The sequence below is a fragment of the Acinonyx jubatus genome, chromosome C2 (assembly GCF_027475565.1).
Source record: "Acinonyx jubatus isolate Ajub_Pintada_27869175 chromosome C2, VMU_Ajub_asm_v1.0, whole genome shotgun sequence".
Classification (NCBI taxonomy): domain Eukaryota; kingdom Metazoa; phylum Chordata; class Mammalia; order Carnivora; family Felidae; genus Acinonyx; species Acinonyx jubatus.
This window is the reverse complement of record NC_069384.1, coordinates 93,553,504-93,576,215: the sequence shown is the minus strand read 5'-3', so window position 1 is coordinate 93,576,215 and position 22,712 is coordinate 93,553,504. Positions and strand designations below refer to the sequence as shown.

At 43.6% G+C, this 22,712-nt stretch overlaps 1 protein-coding gene across 8 annotated transcripts in view; it reads right to left on the bottom strand.

The window, feature by feature from the left end:
- TNIK (TRAF2 and NCK interacting kinase) overlaps positions 1 to 22,712 on the bottom strand; it is a 392,286-nt gene that overhangs the window by 97,756 nt on the left and 271,818 nt on the right. For all 8 annotated transcript variants that reach the window (XM_053221211.1, XM_015088561.3, XM_027061444.2 and 5 more), the window contains exons 8-11: positions 15,295 to 15,349; positions 13,240 to 13,318; positions 5,116 to 5,291; positions 232 to 298 (exon numbers count right to left, since the gene is read on the bottom strand). In XM_053221211.1, coding sequence (XP_053077186.1) covers positions 232 to 298; positions 5,116 to 5,291; positions 13,240 to 13,318; positions 15,295 to 15,349 — 377 coding nt within the window. The remainder of the gene's footprint in view (positions 1 to 231; positions 299 to 5,115; positions 5,292 to 13,239; positions 13,319 to 15,294; positions 15,350 to 22,712) is intronic.

Below are 22,712 nucleotides of genomic sequence, written 5' to 3'. Positions count from 1 at the left end.
ATAGAGACCATAAATCTTAGGGGACAAGATAAAGAATACGCTGATTTCCACATTTTTGTAAGAGTCTGCCCGGGGAAATTTTCCCAAATTAATGAGTATGTTCATGGGCAATAAATTAAATGAGACCACCTTGCTGGATTCTTAAAAATGAACCTATAAATCAAAAGGAAGCATGTTTCACACAAGCACAACTCAGAATGTGAAAGCAACACTTAGCTTTTGCTCTCCTACCTGGGCTCTCCTGAGTCATTCTCCTCCTCTTCCTCCTCACTTCCGCTGTACTCATACTCTGTCTCATCTAAAGAGAGACTCACAGAATGTTAGTGCACAAAAAGATGCTGCGGCTCGGTCAATCCCCCCCTGCCCCGACCCTTGTTTTATATATAAGTAATCTGAGGCCCAAAGAGCTGTCATTAATGCTGACCTGGGACAGGCTCCAGGCCTCCTGACTTGTGATTTAATAGTTCCCATCAGCTGGATTCAAGTGCATGGAATTAACATTCAAAACTGTCCCAGCTGACTCTAGATACCTGTCCCTAATGGCTAGTGTTCACATGAAAGTCAAGACAAGGAACTGCAAAATAACTTTTCAGTTTGTGTTAATTACCCATTATGGGACCACCTAAACCAACTTTTATTGGCCCAGTATTAACTTATTAATCATTTTTTTAAGTAGGAGTTTTATTATGACTTACATGGACCCACAAACTGTCTTTAGATATGTTGATAAACACCAGAAAGAAACTTGACAATGTGTGCTATTAAAAATATAGAGTTGGGGTGCCTGGATGACTCAGTCAGTTGAGCATCTGACTCTTGATTTCAGCTCTGGTCATGATCCTAGGGTTGTGGGACCAAGCCCCTTTCTCCCTCTGTCCCTCTCCTGCTCACACACACGTGTGTGCGCGTGCTCTCTCTCTCTCTCTCTCTCTGTCTCTCTCAAAAAAAAAGACATAAATGGACCATTGGGGACATTCATTCAATTGCCCATTGGGGGCATCCATTTAATTCAGTAATATGTTAAGCAAGTTAATATGTAATAATAAATACGATTGAGTCTGCTTTGGAGATCAGAATCTAATGGGCAAGATGGACAAGTAGGTAATCAGATCCTCCATGATTATGAAGAAATTAATCTTCATTGGGTATCTCCCATGCCAGTCACCCTGCTAGATACTTTATCTATGTTCTTTCATTTATTTTGCGTAACAATATTTTAACACATTTTCAAGTGAAGACACTATCACAAGAGGTTAAGTGACCGAACCAATGACTTATTAATAAAAGGTCAGTCAATCTGGGCTTTGAATTTAGAGTTCAATCCAGAACTTTTCCAACTTTGAAACTAGTATTCTTTCCAAGATATTATATGCTAAAGAGAAGTGCATAAAAAGAGCAATGAGATATCAGAGAAAGAAGCAAAGCCCATCGGTCATAATGAGGGAGAGGGGGGCAGCAAAGCCTTTGAGGAGGAAATGAGCTGCACATTGTAATTGTTGGTGGCCCCCTTCCAGGCAGATGGCAGCTGAAAGTGGTGGGAAAAGGACATTCCAAGCAACATAACCACGTGGGTAAGGGTGACAGTATTAAAGGGCATGACATGTTCACAATGAGTTGTTGGTGGCTAGATGCTGGGTGTGAGAAAAGCAGACAGAATGAGTTAGGCCAGCAGGTCTGATATGACTTTCTGATCCTTATATAAAAGTGCTTGCTGAAGACTTTTCTGCGGGGTTTGGGGTATCTTGGAAGGGCTTTTACTTTTAAGCAAGGCAGGGTGTCACATTACTGTTATCCTTTCATAGCTGTGGGTTAGTAATTATAAATTTGAAGGCATTTGTGTACCCCTAAAAAGGAACTAAAACTGCAATTTGGTTGGGCTACCACCAGGAGGCAGCACACATGAAAAGAACTAAACCCTTTGCCTTCCATACTCTTCAGCCATTAAAGGGCTAATGAAAAGGAGCCAAAAGCATGATGATGTCAAGTGCATTTTTTTAAAGTCACAAGTTAGTTTCAAATATTTAGATATGTATGAAGTTTTCAGGCTACTTATTTTTGAGTATTATGTCACCAAAATGTAAAGGACTTCCATAAAGTGTTTCAATATTCCACACTGAAAGTGTACTTTTCCAAATTTACCTGAAATAAATCAATGGAAGAAGAGTAGGAAGTAAACTGCAGAAATTTTATCTAGAGAAGGAAATTCTAGCAAGGAAAAGAAACACACAATTAATCCAATTATTTCTAGTCTCGATGGGAAAACCTGCATTTGTCAGGCCCTTCAACTGTAATACTTCACCAAAATCTGGTCTTATTGTTTTTATATTACTGGCATAAATTAGCATATGTCAACATATCTTAAGGAAAAAATAATATTGGCTTAAAAAATCATAAATCAATTCTCATAAAATTGTTTGATTGTACCAAAAGCTGCTCTTAGAGCCACTAAGAGAGTATGAAAGTATTACAGGAAGCAAATGAAGTAATTTGATGAAACTGAGCAAATGGAATGAAACCTCATTTGATCAATACTCCTTCTGGGGAGCAGACAAAAATGAAGGCTTCTGATGGCTTTGAGCCTAAACAGAATTAGGTTTCTTAAATTACCATGTAATTGTGGAGCATACCTCCTACCAGGAATCTTACTCTTCTACTCTGCAGAGAAGGAACACATTAAAAATAGTCTTATTTGGGGGCACCTGGCTGGCTCAGTTGGTTAAGTGTCCAACTCCTGATTTTGGCTCAGGTCATGATCCCAGGATTGTGGGATCAAGCCCCTCATCAGGCTCTATGCTGAGCAAGGAGCCTGCATGAGATTCTCTCTCTCTCCCTCTGTCCCACTGTCCCTCTCCTCCCTTTTCTAAAATAAAAAAAAATAGTCTTATTTTCATAGAATGGGGTGTTTCAAGTCACATTTTAGAGTTTGTGCCCTCCAAATGTGAAAGCAACCCAAGGCACAAGCTTTACCCATTCTACTCACAGGTCAAAGGCAAAGAGGTCATGAGTTCTCAGGAAGTGATTCTGAATAGTAGTGAAAAATTGTAGGTCAAAAAAGAACTGTCTATATGAGAATAGCTAATATTTATTAAGTATGACTATATGCTAGACATTGTATTAAATATTTCAATGCATTATCTCACTTAATCTTTGTAACAATGCCAGGCAATACTAATTACTATTATATCCCCTCTCCTATTTTAAAGATGAGAAAACTGGGATGAAGTTCACATAACTCTTCAGGGGGTCAGAATTTGTTGGAGAGCTAGAATTTGAACTAGTCTGAGTCTGGAAAAGACAGGCCCATAGAAAAATAAATTTCCCTCTTAGAGAAATTGGACTTTAATGGTTGCATGTCTGACACACCTCTCTAAAATGTCCCCATTACAATTTTAATTCCCTGGAGTGGAAGACCACTATTAATAAACAGCAGTTGAAAAATCAGCCCTGGAGCTGTTTGACCTTGACTTACCTATTTCTCTCATGCCTGGTTCCTCCAGCTTGGGCTGCCCTCCCAGCCCCTTGGGTTCTGACATACACCCCATCCCCTTCCACCCACTCACAACTGGAGATGGGCCTCCTTTTTTATTGTTTTGTTTTGCTCGTAATTTTTATTTATTTATTTTTCAGTGCTATAATAATTTTGTATTCAATCAAAATAGGCAATGAAGCTTTATTTCCTATTCAGCACTTCAAGTGAAAATAGTTTGATCCTCAAACATTCAGCAATGTATCTTTGTTTTAAATCGAAGGATAGTTGACATACAATATTTCATTAGTTTCAGGTGATGGGCTCCTTTTTGGCTTCGCCTCATAACCTCCTACTCTGGAGTCTAACCTGATCGCACATTTCCCTGACTCCCTGAGGCCAGCAGCCAAGAAGGAAGCCTTCCCTTGAGCCTTCACTGAGGATTTCCCCTCCTGCCTCAGCCCCCTGCTGCTCCTACCTCTACAGTCTTGACTCCTGCAATGCTTACCACCCACCCCACACACCTGCTTGCACCTCGCCACATTACAGATGGTAGCTGCAGAGGCAAAGAAGGGAAATTCAAATAAAAGGAGAGCACACTCTGTCCTGTGGGGCCCACCACCCTCCAATGCTCCACCTGGCTTGGGAGAACAGAGGAGAATGGTGTTGAGGACAGAAAAGAGGAAAATCATGTCGCCAGTTGTGTCCCACCGTCGGTGCCTGGTCTTCTCCTTTACTCTCCATGGCTGCACGCTCAGGGCTCACCTTACCAGCCCTACACTGCCTCCTCACCGTCAGCCCTCCCCTTTCCTCCACTGACCCTCCTGCCTCCACTTGGGGAGGACTCACTCTGTCTGTCCTCTGGGTCTTTCCCTTTCCTCCCCATACTTCAACCTTCCCCAACTCCCCATCCAACCAGGCACAAAGCTTGCCCCAGACCACGTGAATTTTCTGCTTAGTCAGGATGCTAGTTAAGGAAGTCCAAGTCTCTATTTGAACAACCAGGATATGGCCCCAGGACCCCAAGTTTGAACTCATGTTCTTTCCATCGATGCCATGAAAAGATAGTGTGGTAGAACAGCCAGAGCCATAAGAGATAAGAGTTTTTCAATCTATAAAATAAAGAAGTACATTAAATGATCCTCCAGCTCAAAATTCAATGTTCCAAATAGCAAGTCTGGCATCTCTGTGACTATAAGAAAATTCATTCTGACTTCTGAGCTAAATTCTAAATGAGCCTCAGAGCACAAAAACTTAAATGCTGAAGAGTGCCAGTATACAAAAATGTCAACCAAATGATTTTTTTTTTAGGTTGTCTTCTGTAGATTTTTAGCCTTCAAAACATGAATATTCATTTGAACTAAGAAAATCACTTGTCATATTAAACCACTTCATAGTATTACTCAACATGTCTCTTTGTTTGTGCCTGGAAGAGGTAATATTCCTTACAGTTCTATCCTTTCATGAAGATTCCATTTCACGGGCTCAATCCATTGATGCCTACAGGCTATGAGCTCAGAGGCAGGCCTTCACACTAAAGAATAATGCAGGTCCATCTGAAACCCCCATGGTCACCTCCAAATATATCAAGAGCCCATGACTCGCTCTGTCTTTTGTTTCCTTTGCTGAAATACAAATGTGCTTCTAACCTTTTTCTCCTCGCTTTTTCTTTGTTCTGTCAATATGGTCCTTGAGTTGAATGCGGACCTGTCGTTCATTAGGTTGGTCTCGTATAAATGGATGCTTCATCAATTGTTCTGTTGCTGGTCGCTGGCTGTGATTCTTTACCAAGCAGCTCTCAATAAATGACTGGAATTTTTTTGACCTGCCAAACAAAAGAGATGAACCCACAGATAAAAAGACCATCCAAAGAAAAAGCAAAATTCTATTTCTCCAAAATGCTAGAATAAAAAAAAAAAAAAGAAGAAAATAGGTTCAATTAGCCAACATAGGAATCAACCAATCACAAAGTAGGTCTAGACCTTTATTAGGCACATGGGGTTCAAAGACATCATCACCATCAACACACAGTTCAGGCAATGTATGGGAGTTACGTGCATAAAAGCATTTTTGCACAGTTTGTATGTAATATCACACAAGAGACCAAAAGGAATGAGAGAAGAGAAAGACCTTGGTGAAAAGTGTATCTGGAAGGTCTATTGTAATGAGGGAACAAGAGCTGAGACTTAAAGAATGAATAGGAAACCGGGGCGCCTGGGTGGCTCATTCAGTTGAGCATCTGACTTTGGCTCAGGTTATGATCTCACAGTTCGTGGGTTCGAGTCCCATGTCGGGCTCTGCGCTGACAGCTCAGAGCCTGGAACGTGCTTTAGATTCTGTGTCTCCCTCTCTCTCTGTCCCTCCCCCACTCAAGCTCTCTTTCTCTCTCTCTCTCAAAAATAAATAAACATTAAAAAAAAAGAATGAAGAGGAAGTCACTTTCAGGAGAGAGTTCAGGGAGGCAAGAAGTAGTGAAAAACTAAGGACTGGCTGAGCACACTATATGTCAGGGGAACTGAGATGAGTTGTCTAAATGATGCAGAAAATGCAAGCTGGGGGGAGGACATAAAATCAAGCTTGTATAGATAAAGAGGAGTACATTTGTAGAAATGAGAAAGATTCTTATGTGGTAAAGTGAGCTTGGTTAGGCAAGTTTTTTAAATGGTAATTTCAAAATTACTTTTGAACTTTGCTCTCCAATTAATAAGAACAGGATGTATGTGTATGTTTGCTATCAACCCAAGGACTTGGAAACTTAGGAACTAAGTTCATATCCAGAAACGAATTTACCTCCCGCTAGACAGGCACTGTTTCCTCAAAGATAAACCCCGTGCCTCACACAGGGGAGGGGAGAACTGGTGAGGGATAATATACCAAGGAATAGGGCAGCAAGTCCACAATGTGGGAGAAATTAACAGTGGACTTCAGCTATGATTCATGAGTTGGGCATGTATGTTCTTGCTGCATTCCAAGAAATTGTCCAGCCTCATAAATAATTACTTCACAACTATATAGCATGCCTTTCTGATGTGCTACATTGGCATCTTGGCACATGATGGGCAGAGACCTTAGTGGAACTCTGGTCACCCTCTTTGTGGCCCCCACCCTGCTCAGAGCAGGTGGGAATCCATTTTGTGCTCTCCGTCGCCCTCCTGTGGAGTGCTGTGGAATAACAGGAGCGGATCCCAGGAGCAAGCTTTCCTGTCTCCCAGCGGACCTTACACACAGAATTCAGGCTTGAAAGCTGTCTTCACCACACAGAACACAATGGTGAACATGTTATTCAAGATCCAAACACAAGAGGGCACTGGCATATGCACCACTCTGCATTTCTGCCTAGGTCAAAGCAGTTTCTCGTTCCATGTTTTTGAAGGACTGCATTATTAATATTTTTTTTCTCCCTGCATTTCTAAGCTAAGTTCATGCTTTTACATTATTTTACATAGAAGCATATGTACCCTGCTATGCTTGGGGTCACCGCAGGATCAATCAGGATCGGCCACCCCGTGGCCTGTGGAAGATAGTGACAACAGCGTGGATACTCTATGTACCTCCTTGTATGTCCTTCAGCCTGTAGCCCTGCTTCCTCCACACTGTTGTTCTCCAAGACCACTGGTGTGCTGTTGGTATCCTGAGCACACTTACCTGCCCTCACATGTCTGATGAATGAATGAATGCAGGAATGGTTATCACATGTAAGTTCCGGACAAATGCTGTAAAATGGCTACCATCAAATCTGTGCTTGTGAGGCACAGAGAAGGAGGTTTGGAGAGGAGATAGTATTGAATATGCTTTCTTTTTCAGGTCCATGAGACAAATCTGTAGAGGCACAATTGTGATATCATCTAAGGAGAGACTTTGCAAAAAACAAAACAAAACAAAACAAAACAAAACAAAACAAAACAAAACAAAACCATCATGGGATAATGGACTGTCCTGAGGAATAAATAGAAGAGAATGAGGTTGACCTGCATAAAGAGATAGACAAATTCCACATGGCGCTTTTCTAGGTAGAAAATCAGTATTAAAAACATGAAAACAAAAACAAATTAAGACGGGGAGCTGTTAAATATTCATGATAAATGCAAATGAAAGCTGTTTTTTCTGCTTGCAACTAGAAGGAAGTGCTTTTTATAAAGTGCTCAGCTATTAATTAGAGGGTGATAAATAAAGAAATAACACCCAGTTTAAAAATGAGATGCAGACTCGATAAACTGTATGTTCCATTCCCCAGTACTGACACCCAAAAAATGTCGGTGGCATCTCTAGGGTAAGAGAGTGTTCAAAGAGTTCCGCGGAAGCAGCTGGGGTTCACAGGCCACTTTCCAGGATCTCTTCCGGTGGGAAGGAACCTTCAGGAGAATAACCTTGAGCCCAAAGATTGGGCCAAGATGTGTAGAACTGCAACCCTGGCAATGTATCTGACGTCTTCTTCAAATGGAACAGTTTGTAGAGAAAATAATGCTTACTTAAAATAAATCTTCAAAGGAAAGATTCATTGTGTCTTATTTAAGTTAGTGTGACCAAAGAATCAATATGCTTAATTACACATTTAATTAAAAGTAAAAACCCTTCCCTATGTTGAACACCACTTGACTGTTTGTTGAGCGGTCTAATGGGTTTAAAGTACATTTATATAACTTTATTGTTTGAATCTCTGCTGCCGGTAATTTAGTTCTGTCTATTAAAAAAAATGCCCGAGATTAGTAATACTAATTTCCCCAGGGGTGGCCTGGAGAGATAAATGTTAATGTTTGCTGCTTACAGTCTGAGGCCCTGGTTCTAATACCAGCATCACCAAACACTTTATCTTCCCAGATTTTTTCTGTTTATATATTCAATTGTGTTAGAGGAATTACAAACGCCTGAAAGATTATTACATTAATCACTGTAACCAGTCAGGCTGAAGTTTCTGATAATTGCAGGACTCCCTAAATGCAATTTGAGCTTTAGAATTTGCATTTTCCCAGAACCACCCTTTCTCTCTAATTTGGGCTCCATCGCTTACTAACTGTGAGACTTTGGGCAGATTATTTAACGTCTCTGTGCCTCAGTTGCCCTGGCTGCAAACGGTGGGATCGTTAGAATTTATCTCAAATGACTGTTGTGATGATCCGATGAATTGCTTCACATAAAATACTTAGCACGGTGTCTGACATGTCATAGACGCCATATGTATGTTTGCTGTTATTGTTACTACTATTACTTTCATTGTGTTTTCAACGTCCTGCCACCTCTGAACATCACCAGGCTTAACCAACAGCAGTATCTGCCCTCAGAGCTGGGGGCAGAAACAGAAGTTGAACTGAATAGGTCAGTGTTCTTAAAGGGAATTAATTTCACATATATTTGGTTTAGATATGCTCACAGAGTCAACGAGACCACTACCTCCAAGGAGACTGTGCAAAAAAGGTTAATTGTAAAAGCTGTGGAACAATTTTTGTTTTGATTTCAATGAAGCCTGAAGTCACATGGTCTACTAGCAAATTCAGTTAATTTGAAGTATTTTCTGATATTTGCTTTCTATTATGATTTTATTTAGAACACACATACACAAATAACTTTGTCAGTTCTTAAAGAACAAAAATGCCTGACAATCCACCAAGAATCAGAGCTGTTGTTTCATAAAATAACAGTAGTGACTGTAAGGGGTTCAGGGCTGTGGCTCCAGCAATGAAAACTCTGGGACTCTGGATAAGCCAGTTAACATCACCAGGCCTCTAGTCTTCATCTGGGGCACAAATGGGCCGGACCAAGGAACCTCATGTCTCTCCCCAGTGATAAGCAGTTACGATTTTCCTAATGATCTCAATGAAACACTTCTTTGCCTGTGTGCAATCTTTGCATTTGAAGAGCAAGGAAAAAGAAAAAACCAGTTGTCTGTTACAGGAATGAAATCATCCCCATCTTTCTCCAGAAACTCCTGCAGGAACCTGCAGCACTGAGTAGGGCAGGGGAGCTGGCCTGAGCACGGTGGGAAGATAAGGGAGGAGGAAATGTGTTGAAGGAGATGGTTCACCCACGTGGGTGGAATCTGACCACATACAGAGATGGGAGGAAATGGGAGTCCCAACTTATTACGCATTTGCTGGTGGTGACATGGAGACAGCGGCTGAGAGATGCCTGGTCTCCTCTAATTCAGCTGAAGTTATAATCCTCCCTGGGATCTAATTATCGAATGGTTGGACTGGAGCCCTGACTGCATGACCTCCTTGCCATGGAGGCCTCTCCTCATCTTGCTGACGTGGGAGGGAAGGCCGGGTTCTAGCAAGTGGACTGCTCTCCTTTACCCCCACAATGGAAGGGGCAAAGAACCCTGCTACTGCCCTTCTTTCCCTAATATTAAGGCACAGGAAAAAACTGTTCAACTAAGAGACCAGTATCTCATTCTCTATTACTCTAAGCTTGAACTTCAGAGGCCAGATGGTGCAGGTGGGAAAATGGGGGTTACAAACTTAGAAAATTAGAAGACTGTACAGCCTTGCACAAGGCTTATAACCTACCCAAGCCGTAGTGTTACAGCAAGAGAAGGATGACTCAGAGCATCTGCCTGGCAGGGTTGTGGGTAAAATTAAATTTATATAGGTCTTAAATTTACACACACACACACACACACACAAATTACTGAGTCTACAGCATGCATATATGCCTTATATGTCCTGTATGTTGTAGATTCAGCAAGTTAGGTGGAAATGACCCTCAACTGAATGCATATAATAAAGAGTTTATGGCCCATCTCTACCACAATGGCACCCCCACACCCACTTTGGTAGTATTTTGATATACACGCTGCGAACGGTGCACTTCATCTGATAATTCATTAGGCAGAGAATAAAAGAACATTTTGGAGTTTTGTTTCTTTTGACGGGTGGGGAGAGGGATCCTCTCCCTTGAAATATAAAAGGAAAATAAATAAAGTTTTCACTTCCTCCCAAGCACTAGGGCGTGTTAAAACCCTAACTGATTTGAAATATTTTTTAAATGTTTATTTATTTTTTTGAGAGAGAGGGACAGAGTGCCAGTGGGGGAGGGTCAGAAAGAGAGGGAGACACGGAACCCAAAGCAGACTCCAAGCTCTGAGATGTCAGCACAGAGCGCGACGTGGGGCTCCAACTCACAAACTGTGAGATCATGAGCTGAGCCGAAGTTGGACGCTTAACCGACTGAGCCACCCAGGTACCCCATTTTTTCTCTTTTAATTCCTAACTTATTTCAAATCACTTTGGACCTGGTCATTCAGGAAAGTACTCTGCAGTGCTCAAAATTCTCACTTAAAAACTAGAATTTCTGTGCAGAGAGCTGGAAGGCACACCCCACGTCCCGTGGCGGGGGGCTGCATTACCATCTTAATAAAGGCCGGGTTCTGAGTGAGAAAGAGCACTTGAGCAGGGCCTTTGTTTCCCCACTCATTCTCAGATAGCCACGTCATTTCCCCCTCCCCTCTCTAACAGTGTGGGTCTCGAGCTCCTGACTGGCTTTCTTTTGGAGTCAGGGAGGGTGTGGAGGGAGGCTGGGCAAGATGGAGGCCTGGCCTCCTCACTGTCCCTGGACTGTCCCTGTTCCTTGCAGCACCATCAGATATAGCTCCTATTGTCAAAGGTTTGACGCAGAAAAGTCAGCCTGTATTTTCCTCGAAGTCTGTATTTCTCAAACAAGGCCAATACAGAGTTGAACTTTTTGGAGCAGGGGCAAAGAAAATTAAAATTGTAGGGCAGAGGCTGTTTACTCGCTTCTCTAGCGAGCCAGAAAGGTCAGACAGAGGGCAGTGCGAGCTCCGTATAAGAGGAAAACAGGACAAGTGTGGTGGCCAAGTGACTCCCACTTCTCAGTCGGGGAGAGGTGGCGATGGGCAGAAAAGACCACCTGGTGTCACACCTTTGCACAAAAGGCTGGAAACCTAAAGGTAAAGCTCAATCGCCAGATTTTTCAAAGTTGGCAATTAATACAAATGTTCCTGAAACACGGGGTGTAGCCACGCTGTGTTGAGCACACATAACACATGTGTGGATGGCCAGTTTGACTCCTGTGGGTGGAACTCTGGAAACGTCTGTCCAGCAGCAGTTCTGGGAGAGGGAAGGGGAGGAGGGAACAGGTAAGTGAAGTCCGCCCTTTACAGTGTGTGTGTGTTGGGGGGAGGTGGGGAGGGAGGCCTGGCACCAAGGACAAGCAGAAAGCGAGCAGAGGGCTTTGTAGTGCTACTGATGCTTCCAGAGATGGAACTGAGCTGACTGCTCTCCCGAGGAAGTCTGTTCCGGGGAGAAGGGAGGAAGCAGGGCTTCCGGGACCCACTGATCATGTGCCATACAGGTACCCAATGGAAGGCTGTTGCTGGGGAGAGAACGGCTATCACACAGTGACCCTCCAGAGTGAGAACGAGGAACAGGGGTTGCTCTGCCCCTTGTTGCCAATAGCAACTCTCATGCTCTGTTCTTCTTCTGCAACTCGGGGCTGCCGGTCCCTTCTGGCTGTTTTCCTCTCTTCTCTGGGCAGTATGCCTTCCCCTTGTCACACCGGGGTTGCTATGTCATTACTAGGTGGCTGGTATTAATTAAACTGCTCTCTGTATAGCAGAGGAAAGCTGTGAGTGGGTAAGGGAGGAATATGAGGGTCCCCGTCAAGGGTGATCATGAAGTACTGTGAAAAGGGACAGAGAGGTCTTGAACCTTCATGTTCTAACTGCCCAGAACATGCCTCTAGAAAAAGATAGGAGATCACAAGTAGCCCAGGAATTGATCCCAGGGCAAGGGTGTATCAAGATCCACCATACATACAGGGGAAAGAAAGGACCAACGGATTCTTGTTATGCAATAATAAGATACAAAGACCCTGATGTAAGTAGGCAAAAAAGGCAAAAGTCCCACATCTGGCCTAACCTGCAGAACTGTGTGTCTCAAACTTGAGTCAATTGTATACTATCAGCACAATTTTTAGCCATATTCCTACACCACCCATACTAGTATCCACTCGGTATTCTTCTTTAAAAAAATTTTTTTTAACGTTTTATTTATTTTTGAGACAGAGAGAGACAGAGCATGAACGGAGGAGGGGCAGAGAGAGAGGGAGACACAGAATCGGAAGCAGGCTCCAGGCTCTGAGCCATCAGCCCAGAGCCCGACGCGGGGCTCGAACTCACAGACCGCGAGATTGTGACCTGAGCTGAAGTTGGCCGCTTAACCGACTGAGCCACCCAGGCGCCCCTCAGTATTCTTCTTTAAATTAGGCCAATTTTTTAAGTGAATCAGTTTATTAAACGGGAAGGTTGTACCACTACCCAACTTAAGAAGCCAATATCACTTGCCATAAAGAGAAAGCAGCAGTAAAAGCAAAACTTAAAAATATTTATGCACAGACCAATAAAATCATCTCTCACACTGCCAAGTATGTGTGTGTACTTACAGAATTGCCATCTTAAGGAATAGAAGAAAAGTCGGCCCACCGAACCAGCTGACTCTCGGAACTATCGCCCCCTCTGATAAGATGTTTTGTGCAGCCAGGAAGGATACTTCTTGAGGTAATAAATCAATGTTATTTCTGGGGCTCCACTACTCACTTTAGCTAACAGTTCCTTACCTGGAAGGTGTGGTGATAAAGACTTGTGCAAACAGTAGGTACTTAATAGGTGCCTTAAGAGGAGTGATAGTATATGGAAAAGCACTCACTAAGTCTTGGTTTATGTTAGTCTACTCATGGAGCCGGACCTATGGATTTGAGCTCATCCAACAGAGCATCACAGGAAACCCTTCAATCTGCAAAACACTGAAGACCAAACTCACCACTTCTTAGACTTCAGGCGAGGTGCTGGGTTCCGGGGAATGAGGAAGAGGGCTCTCATGGGGTGCATGTCACAGAGAGCTGCAAGAGACCAAAACAAAGGGCAATTCAGGTTAGGAGGCCAAATACAGGCCAAGCCCACCCTAGCTGTGCAGCTCATGCTACCGAGTGGCTCCCAGTCGCACATGCCCCGTGAGCAGAGTCAGAGGACTACAAAGCTTCTGTTTGTGGAGCACGTAAAAGAGCTGGTGTCTCATACGCATCTCAACTAGACATTGTTAACATTTCTACTTGTACTTCATATTTAAGAAAAGTACATTACAGGGCCAAAACCTCTGCTTTGCTATAAATAACCATCGGAGATTCAAAGTAGACAACATCAAGATAACAACTACAATGGAGATGGTAGGTTATTTTTAATTTGTAAAAGCCTAAGTCATAAAATGAAAGATGAATGGTCTATTTCTTATATACCAAAGGCCCATACAAACGCAATGCTATGTACATAGATTTTTAGAGTATAAAGCACTAGGCCAGAACACCTTTCTGTCTGTATTTCTAAATATCCTGATGGCTTTTCAGGTTTCATGATATGTTTATCGTTTGTTTGTTTGTTTGTTCATTTGTTTGTTCGCTGGCCCCAGAAAGAACAGAGAGATCAAGGCAAAGAGGGTCTGGTAGAAAAGTCATTAAAATATCTCAGCTTGTAAACGTGGCATTATGGTTTATAGAGAAAGGACTCATGTGTCCTTATTTTAATCAAAATATTTCACAGGTTTACTTTTCAAACATCAGGGGGTATCCTTTCCTTTGTGCCCAGAATATGAATATATTTTCTCTAAAAGCTAAAGGATTCTGTGGGTAGAAGTTTATTTTCAGCCCCCTCTACTACTCATCAAGAATGACAATATGGTTTTCAGACTGCAATATACAATTCTTCTGATTCATAAATGCCTATTAGCATTGTGAATGAAGGGAATTTTGTCATCAAACACTCCAAATCAATCATGCTTACAGATGAATCCTACCAACTCTAGAGTGAGAAATCAGACTATGATAACGTGAAGATAAAAAGTCATATAAACAAAACGACCTGCCATGCACAGACGGGGCCTGTTTTGGTTCGGGTCCCCCGCAAAGCAGACACCAAGGCAGCACTAACCATGAGAAGGTATTACCAGGGAAAACTCCTGCCTGGAAGGAAGTAGGGACGGAGCCAGGGAAGGCTGGGAGAGTTTTCAATTTGCTCTGCATGTCTGATCAGAGTGAAAGGAAGAGGCAGACAAAGTAGGTGGAAGTGTGCTGCCTGAGCAAACTAAGCAGTGAAACTAAGGAGTGAGAGTTGCCTACAAAGGCATCCTGTGCCCTCGAGAAAAAGTTCTGTCTTATATCCCTGCCAGGCTGGGTCACTGATGCGGAGGGCTTTGCGGGGCGGTGGGTATAGCAGTGGCAGCAGAGGCCCCTTGGTGAGTTGCACTTCCTGTGGGGAAGCCTGTGGGGCACATGCTCACAGCCAGCACAGGACTGGTGGAGGCACTCTGCAGTACCAATACTGCAGAGCTCAAGTAACAGCAGAGGTTCCCCAGATAGCCAGAGCCCTGGCCACTCTGCCTTGGACCTCAAAATCTAAACGTCAGTATTTTATTAGGAGGGAGAGCAACTGAGTATGCAAGTGTCTGCATAAGCCGTGCACTGGAAATCAGTTCTGACTTTTTGTTAAGTTGGAGTTTCTAGTCTGTGTGAATTGGCCTCAGTTTTGCGTTAGGAGAAGGGCAGTTCAAGAAGAAACTACACACTGAATCGGTAAAATAAACAAGATCCCCGAGTTGTCTCCCTTTTCTTTCTTGTTTCCTCTAAACACGAGATCCTCCCACCGCTCTGAGATGAATGGATTCCTGGTTGATTTAAGATGACTTTGCTTTCTAAACATGCCAGCTCGAACCCACACCGGGCTCGGTGTAGCAGAAGCAAAGCTACTACAGAGCCTGGCAAGGAAGCGTCGCTCAGTCCCTGCAGAGCAGACCAGCAACAGATTTCACCCAGAGGAAGGTACTTACGGGGAGCGCCTTCTGCCATCTCGATAGCAGTGATTCCCAAAGACCACAAGTCACTCTGAAAAAGATAGAAGGCATAGACACACGCATAAATGCAGTCAACAGACAAGAACTTGGTTAAGCCCGGTAATCGCTCCAGAACTGCCTGTAGAAAAGCCATTCAGTCATCTCTTTATGAACCTATTTTGCTCACTAAGCCTAAAAGCAAGAACAGCTTTTTTCACTCTTCATGGGTAGTATCTCTCACAATATTTCTGATACATGGTGAGTTTCCAGTAAATGTATGAAAAATGAATATAATGTCTCAAAAATTAATTGATCACCAAAATTTATCTGTCGATTGAACCCTATGAAATTGGTGCTGTTTTAATGCCTTTATTGAGGTAGAATTATCATACAATTAACTGCCTATATTTGAAGTCTATCATTTGCAAAGGTTTGACATGTATGCACCTGTGAAACCGTCATCACAATCAACACTGTAGATATACCCCTCCCCCATGCCAAAGGGTTGCACGTGCTACTCTGGCGTCTCCCCGCCTGCCCTTGCTATCCCCTGACCCAGTTCTGCTTTCTGTCACTATGGATTAGCTGGCATCTTCTGAAGTTTTATATAAATTAAATCATTCCATTTCTTTCACGAACATAATGGATTGAGGTCCAGCCTTGTTGCAGTGTATATGAGTAACTTCATTCCTTTTCATTGCCAACTAGCGTTCTATTGTGCGGTTACATTACAATTTGTTTATCCATCCGCTTGTTGATGGACAGTGTTTCCAGTCTAAGCTATTGCACATAAAGCCGCTATAGACACTCATGTACAAGTCTTCATCCGGACATATGCTTCTGTTTCTTTTGTGTGAACACCTAGGTGTGCAACGGCTGAATCATATAGTAGGTACGTGTTTGTTTAGTCGATTGTTTTAGACCTACAAAAACAGCAATTTCATATGGCTTAACCAAATCAGATGAGGACAAGGAAACTTTTGGGCTGTATCTGCATGTATCTCCAGGGCCTAGATGGGAGCCAGGCAACAGTGGCAGGTGCTTGGTATGTCTGTTGAATGAATGAATGAACAATAGCTTCCATCTTGTAAGTAGACAATATGTAAAATAGAGAGTCTGCACCATTATATTCTTTCTTATGATGAGACTGACTTTTATGTTCTCATTGGAATTTTCGAGGCTAACGTCTCCGCCCCTGCCTATGCAATCTTCGTCTGTAGCAGTATGCTTCTCCCCCACTCTGCGTCCATGGCTCAGTTGTCTCTGAGGAGCATAGGAAGGAGCAAATCAAAAGAAAGGGAAAACCAGGTTAGGAAACCCCAGAAGAGATGCTTGCTGCTTCAGTGTCCTGGTGGATGGGTAAGAAAACACAGTGTGAAATTTGGTTCAGTGGCCTACAATCCTGATGAAGACTTTCATCCTCCTTTTCTTTTCAATATAACCTGCGTTTTGTATGTTATTCCAAATTATCTCCCGGAACCTCACTCAGATTACCGAGGTCAAAGTTCAGTGTCCGTGCTCTTCCCATCAAACACATGTCAAGGCCGCATGAGAGGAATCACACCTGGAAAAGGACTATGAAATCCATGCTGGGCCATTACCCAGGACTAAACTTCTCAGTATCCGGTGAGTGACACCCAGGTGTGTTCAGTATTTGGACCGAGGCCTGCACATAAAGGCAGAGGGCTTTCTGGGGGGCGGGCCTAGCCTCTTGCCTGAAGTATAATCTGCTTTTATTTATTTATTTATTTATTTGAGAAAGAAAGAAAAAGAGTGTGTGTTTGCATGAGTGGGGGAGGGGCAGAGGGGAGAGAGAGAATCCTAAGGGGGCTCCACACCCCAGCACAGAGCCAGCACAGAGCCCCATGTGGAACTCAGTCTCAGGACTGACTGTGCGATTATGACCTGAGCCAAAATCAAGAGTTGGATGCTTAAGACACTGAGCCACCCAAGTGCCCCAAGTGTAATCTACTTTAGAGTAGGTGGCTAGGGCCCATGCTAACCCCATACTAGGACCAGAAGGGGGTTCTTTTAATGCATGAGCCCATCAGTCGGTTCACGTGATACAAGTTTTCAGTCCACCTTGGGATAATAACACACCTGCACGACACCACTGTTCGCAGACTGCAGGTCACTGCTCTGCATAGAACACAACTCAAAAAGGCTACTCTTCTCCTTTCACTTTGTTATATTTCAAGATGTATTCAGAGTTGTCATTAGACACACACACACACACACACACACACACACACACACACACACACACGTTTGCATAGCCCAGCAGGTGACTGAGTTTTCCCACAGGCTCCTGGCCTTGCGGAGCTAATAAGGAAGGCCCAGCCTGCCATTACAGGCTGTAACCGATAAAGTTGAAAACACGGCTCTCTTGTACCTGGGGGTTTATGGTTGATTAACACAGACAGTCATTTGAGAACATGACAAAAACACTGAGTCACTCGCTGTGCAGGAGGCATTCAACAGGAAACACAGCAAGAATAGGCTGGAAATGGTGGTTTGTGCTATTCTGATAGGATTTTAATATCTCCAGGTCTTGCTGGTTCTACCATTTCCCTTACATCCCCAGAAATCAAGTGTTTCTGTAGTGTGAAATGAAGTACAAATATAAAGGTGGTGGCCGGGTACCATGTCTCTAAGTGCCACGGCAGGGTCACATTTAAATGGCCCTCCGGTCTTGGAAGCTTGAGCTGTTTTGAAAGACAACTGAAAGCCAATGCATCTGAAAGGAAATGATGGGGTTGGGGTGAGAAGGGCTCCAGGCCAGTTCTCAGATGGGAAAGAAACAGCTCAGAAAACCCAGGCACATGTCTGCCTCTGGGTCCTTGCTCTAGCTACTCTGTCTGCCTGCAGCCACTACCCTAATTAAGTGCCTACCACCACCCTCCTCTCCATTACATCTTTGTTCAAATGCCATGTTCTCAGTGAGGGCCACTGAATCTCCCCCGGGGCACTGCCAGACCCTATCCCCTTTCCCACTTTTGTTCCCCAGGGAACGAATCACCTTCTAACGTCTACTAATTTACTCATCACTAGTTTATATTGCTTTGTGTTCATTGTTTGCACCCCCTGCCTCCAACACACCCAGATTGGATAAAACATAAGGTCCACAAGGCATCAAGGATCTTTGTTCTGTTAATTGGCATATTCCAAGTACCTAAAGCAGCACCTAATAAATAATTGTTGAACGAATGAGCAAACCAAAGGTGCAAACAAATGAAAGATACGTCCTAAGATTGTCAGACTCCTTGTAGATCATCTCCGACCCAGACAAGGGAAAATGACTTACCCAAGACCCCAGAGCAACTCAGCACCAGGTTTGGGGCAGAGCTGGGTCTTCTGCCCCCTGGGCCAATTTTATTTTTTAACTGTCATCACTACATAAAAACCTGAGTATTCATCTTCTAAATAAAATTTATCAGGGACCCATAAAATAATTGCTCTAAATTCCCACTTTGTCTACAGGGAACTGAAGGTGCTGGTGACTGAATGCAGGTGCTGAGATTCAGTGAGTCACCCCAAAAACCAAGGCTAGGAAACTGGCCTCAACTTCCCAGAGGCAGAGGGAATAGTCTTTTAAGTCTCAGACAGGCCTGGATTCAAATCCAGGTTCCTATCATAACTACATGCAGAGCACTGCTCAGACCTTAGCTTTCTCACTGTACAACACAGGTCACCGTGACCTGCATGCATGCAGGCATCCTGCCTTGCAAAGCGTCTGGCACATAGGAAGCTCAAGAATACGAATTTCCTTCTCTCCTGTTAGGTGAGACTGCCTGTGCTTGCCCAATGCACTCTTGTATGATTTCCCCCTCTTGGGTTGTTGGCTAACCCAACAGGCATTTTCAAACCCCATTTCCCTTGCTGCCTCCAGTTCGGAGTATAGGAAAGCTAAACCTGCTTATCCAGACTCCCCTGCAGCCAAGGATGGCAGGTAAGGATGTGACGTAGTTCTGGCCAATAAGACACAGGCACACAACTTCTGGGAGCTTCTGAAACGTTTTGTTCTTCCTGAAACAAGTGACAAATACAGATGATGTCCTGACAACTCTTTTCCACTTCTTAGTGCCTTGAATAAAAACACGGTATCTAGATTACAGCATCCATCTTGCAACCATGAGGCAATAAGCCAGCAAATGAATTATGACAGGGCAGAATGGTAGGAGCCTGGGGTTTGAATGAATCAATGAGTCACTACACTAACCCTGGACCGCCTTCCTCTAGACTACTGATGATGTAAGAAACAGAAGTACAGCCAAAAGCGTCTTTAGTGATAATATGTATACAGCAATAAATTGAGGAAACATATTCTGAGAGCAGGAAAATGGAGAGGTCCCAGTTGTTAGGTGAGCCTGGATTTACCCCCACAGGAAGCAGAAAAAGTCAGCAAAGTGAGAGGTTTCTTTTATTCAGTACATATCACCTCAGATCCCCTCTTAAGTAGCCTTCCCCCAAGTCCCAAAACAACCCCTTCAAACCAGAGGTCACACCATCCCAAGTCCTGTGCAACCTCTGTCACATGACCAGGCCAGAAACTGCCTCTTCTTTAAGGCCTCAGTTGATATCATCATAACGATCTTTTTTTTTTCTTTTTTCTTTTCTTTTCTCTTCTTTTTTTTCCCTTTTTTCTTTTCTTTTTGCTGGGGTTCTCTTCTTTTCCAAAAGGAACATTTACATTCCTGACCATCCGTACCCAGAGCTGCTTGTAAGCTACGCTTAACTAGCCCTGCTAGACAGCAATAAACGTCCTTGACGGGACTTGTTTTAAGCCTTTGGATACATTAGCAAGTCCCAAAGACACTTCAGAACTTAAATACGGGAGAAAATGTTCCAATTACAACTGGCAAGACAGATCACAGGAGACGAGAAAGGGAAGAGGGAGGAAAAAGATGGGGAGAGAGTCAGGGAGAGATAAGTTTCCTTCGTGGCCATGGTGTGACTCATTTTGGCAGGAGCCGGGTAATTCATTATTCTAGAGGCGCTGCTCAGCCTGGCCTGTGGCATGATTAATAGCCCAGTCCTCTGTGCTTTACAGACAGAACAGAGACAAATTCTAGAGCCTCTGAGAAGTCAAGCACGCAACTTCTGGCTGCTGGGGGGCCCGCTGGCACGCAGGCAACTTGGACACAGCATAAGAGCATCTCTTTTGGGGCTGGGTTGCCCAACACATGAAGAAAAGAGCACTTGCTGATGGCTGACCCCTTCGCGGGACAGCAAAGAGCCCCGTGTGCTTGAAGAGGCAGAAAGAGCTCATGCAGTACAGATAGACAGACCTAGATTTGACTCAGCTCTGACACAACTAGCTTGGTGACCTGGGGCAAGCCACATAATTCCTCTGAGCCCAGTTCCTCACCTATAACGTGAAGAGAACACCTACCTTGCGGGGTTAATACCAGAACTCAATAAGGTGGTATAGGTACAGTGCTCGGCACGTTGACATGCAAATACTGGGTATTTAACAAACTCTGGTATGGTTATCATTGACTGGCAGTTCAAGCAGCACACCTGCATCAGGTAAGGTGGCAATGAGCTCTGGTACTTAAGGTACTCAAAGGAGTCACTGGGATGATGTAAGCTTACGGGAAGAAACGGGAAAGGGCGTGTTCTTCCTCCTTCGGCCCTGTGGTCTCTCTTCATGGGCAAAGCCTACTAAGAAGCCAGATGGAGTGCTAGCCCCATTATCCCAAAGCTCAGGGTAGCAAGGTAGTCTAGACTTGACAAGCAATAGCTCAATGACGGGCACGGCCAGTAGAGTGGACTCTACCAAGTTTCACAGAGCAGAAAACAGTCTTCTGTTTTGTGAGTTATTGTTATTGTCTTTGTCGAAATGTTCAAGCTGGAAAAAGGAAATTGTATTTATTGTGTGCGGTCTCTAAGGGAAGCACCTTAATCCAGAGGCAGAAGTTATGGATAAGCGGATTCTGACTCAAAATAGGCAGACAATTTTGAATCTTAGAGGCAGAGGTTTGAATCCTAGGATACTGCTGGCTTTTTTAGGTTTTAAAAAAAAAAGGCCCCAAATGGCAGTCCCTTCATATGACACACAAACAAAAATATTAACTATCGTATGTTGAGTAGCTACCAAGGGTTAGGCATGGAATTAACCCCTTTGTATATGTTAGCTCAGTTTATTCTAATACAACTTTGTCATATACAATTTACTATTTCCATTTCATCGAGGTTTGGGAAGGTTTCAATAACTTCTCTGAGGTAATGGAGCAAATAGGAGGCAAAGTGTACATTTTAAACCACTCCTGTCTAACTTTGAAAGCTTGACTCTGAATTCACTATGTCATACACTTATATTCTACATTAAATATAAACAGCCAAGGTGGTGGGTCACTCAGGGTCACCGAGGGTGCTGAAGCACGGGTTGTGACTAATAATTCCATTTCACACATAAAACAAACTGAAAGCGGAAATCTCCAGTCCCTTGTTCATCTACATGTGTTATCTGATGGAAGGGAAAAATGTTGGAACAGCTTTATTACCTTCGGCTGGGGACCGGCCTGCAGGCCAGGGGAGGTGCTACTGTGCCTCACTGAGGAATGTCATACAGGTGGATGTGAACACAGAGCCACAAGGGATCTGTTCAAAAGCGATTTCAGCCTCTTACTGGCGATAATAACATGGTGTCTGTATCATCCTTTCCTCCTTCCAAATAAGGGTGGTGCCTTTGAATCTCAGTAGACAGAGGCCAGGCCTTGTTTGAGAATATAAATCTCATGCTGCAGTCTGAATATCGTTCTCTCTCATCACACTCTGCGTGGATCTTGGTGACTCCCAATGAGTCAGATTTCTCCTTCCATCCTGCCTGAATAAAGCCAAGTATCTGTGACACAGGAGAATGAGTATTTGCCCTACAGCCAGAGCACAACACTCACCTAAACCCTGGAGGAGACATCTATGCCTGCAAATGATCCACAGCACCTGTGTGCAAAGTCTCATAAGCAGAGTTGAGGTGAATGACACAGAACATTAGTGCAGGTGGGGCCAGAGGATGGGGCAGTGGGGGTTGAGGGGCTATGACATGTCACTGGACTTCTCTTACTTACTAATTTAATATGAATGCAAGGCCAACTTATGGGGTGGAGTGAGCAGGACAGCAAAATATATAAAATAAAAATTTTAAGCTCTCCACCCCCATATCATCCATCCATGGGGCAGGGGTGAGTAAGACTGTATCATGTGCACTATGCTGTAAGCTGCTCTTTGTGTCTAACACTCTGTCTTGGGATCTGTCCACTTCAGCACGCATGCTACCCCATTGCTTAAATGACTGCATGGTTTTCCACTGGACAGATGCTCTTGTCTTTATCCCACCAGTTCCCTATTGCTGAGAATTTGGCTGCAGAAAGCTTTCATTAACGAGTAATTCTGTTAAAGCAATAGATACATAG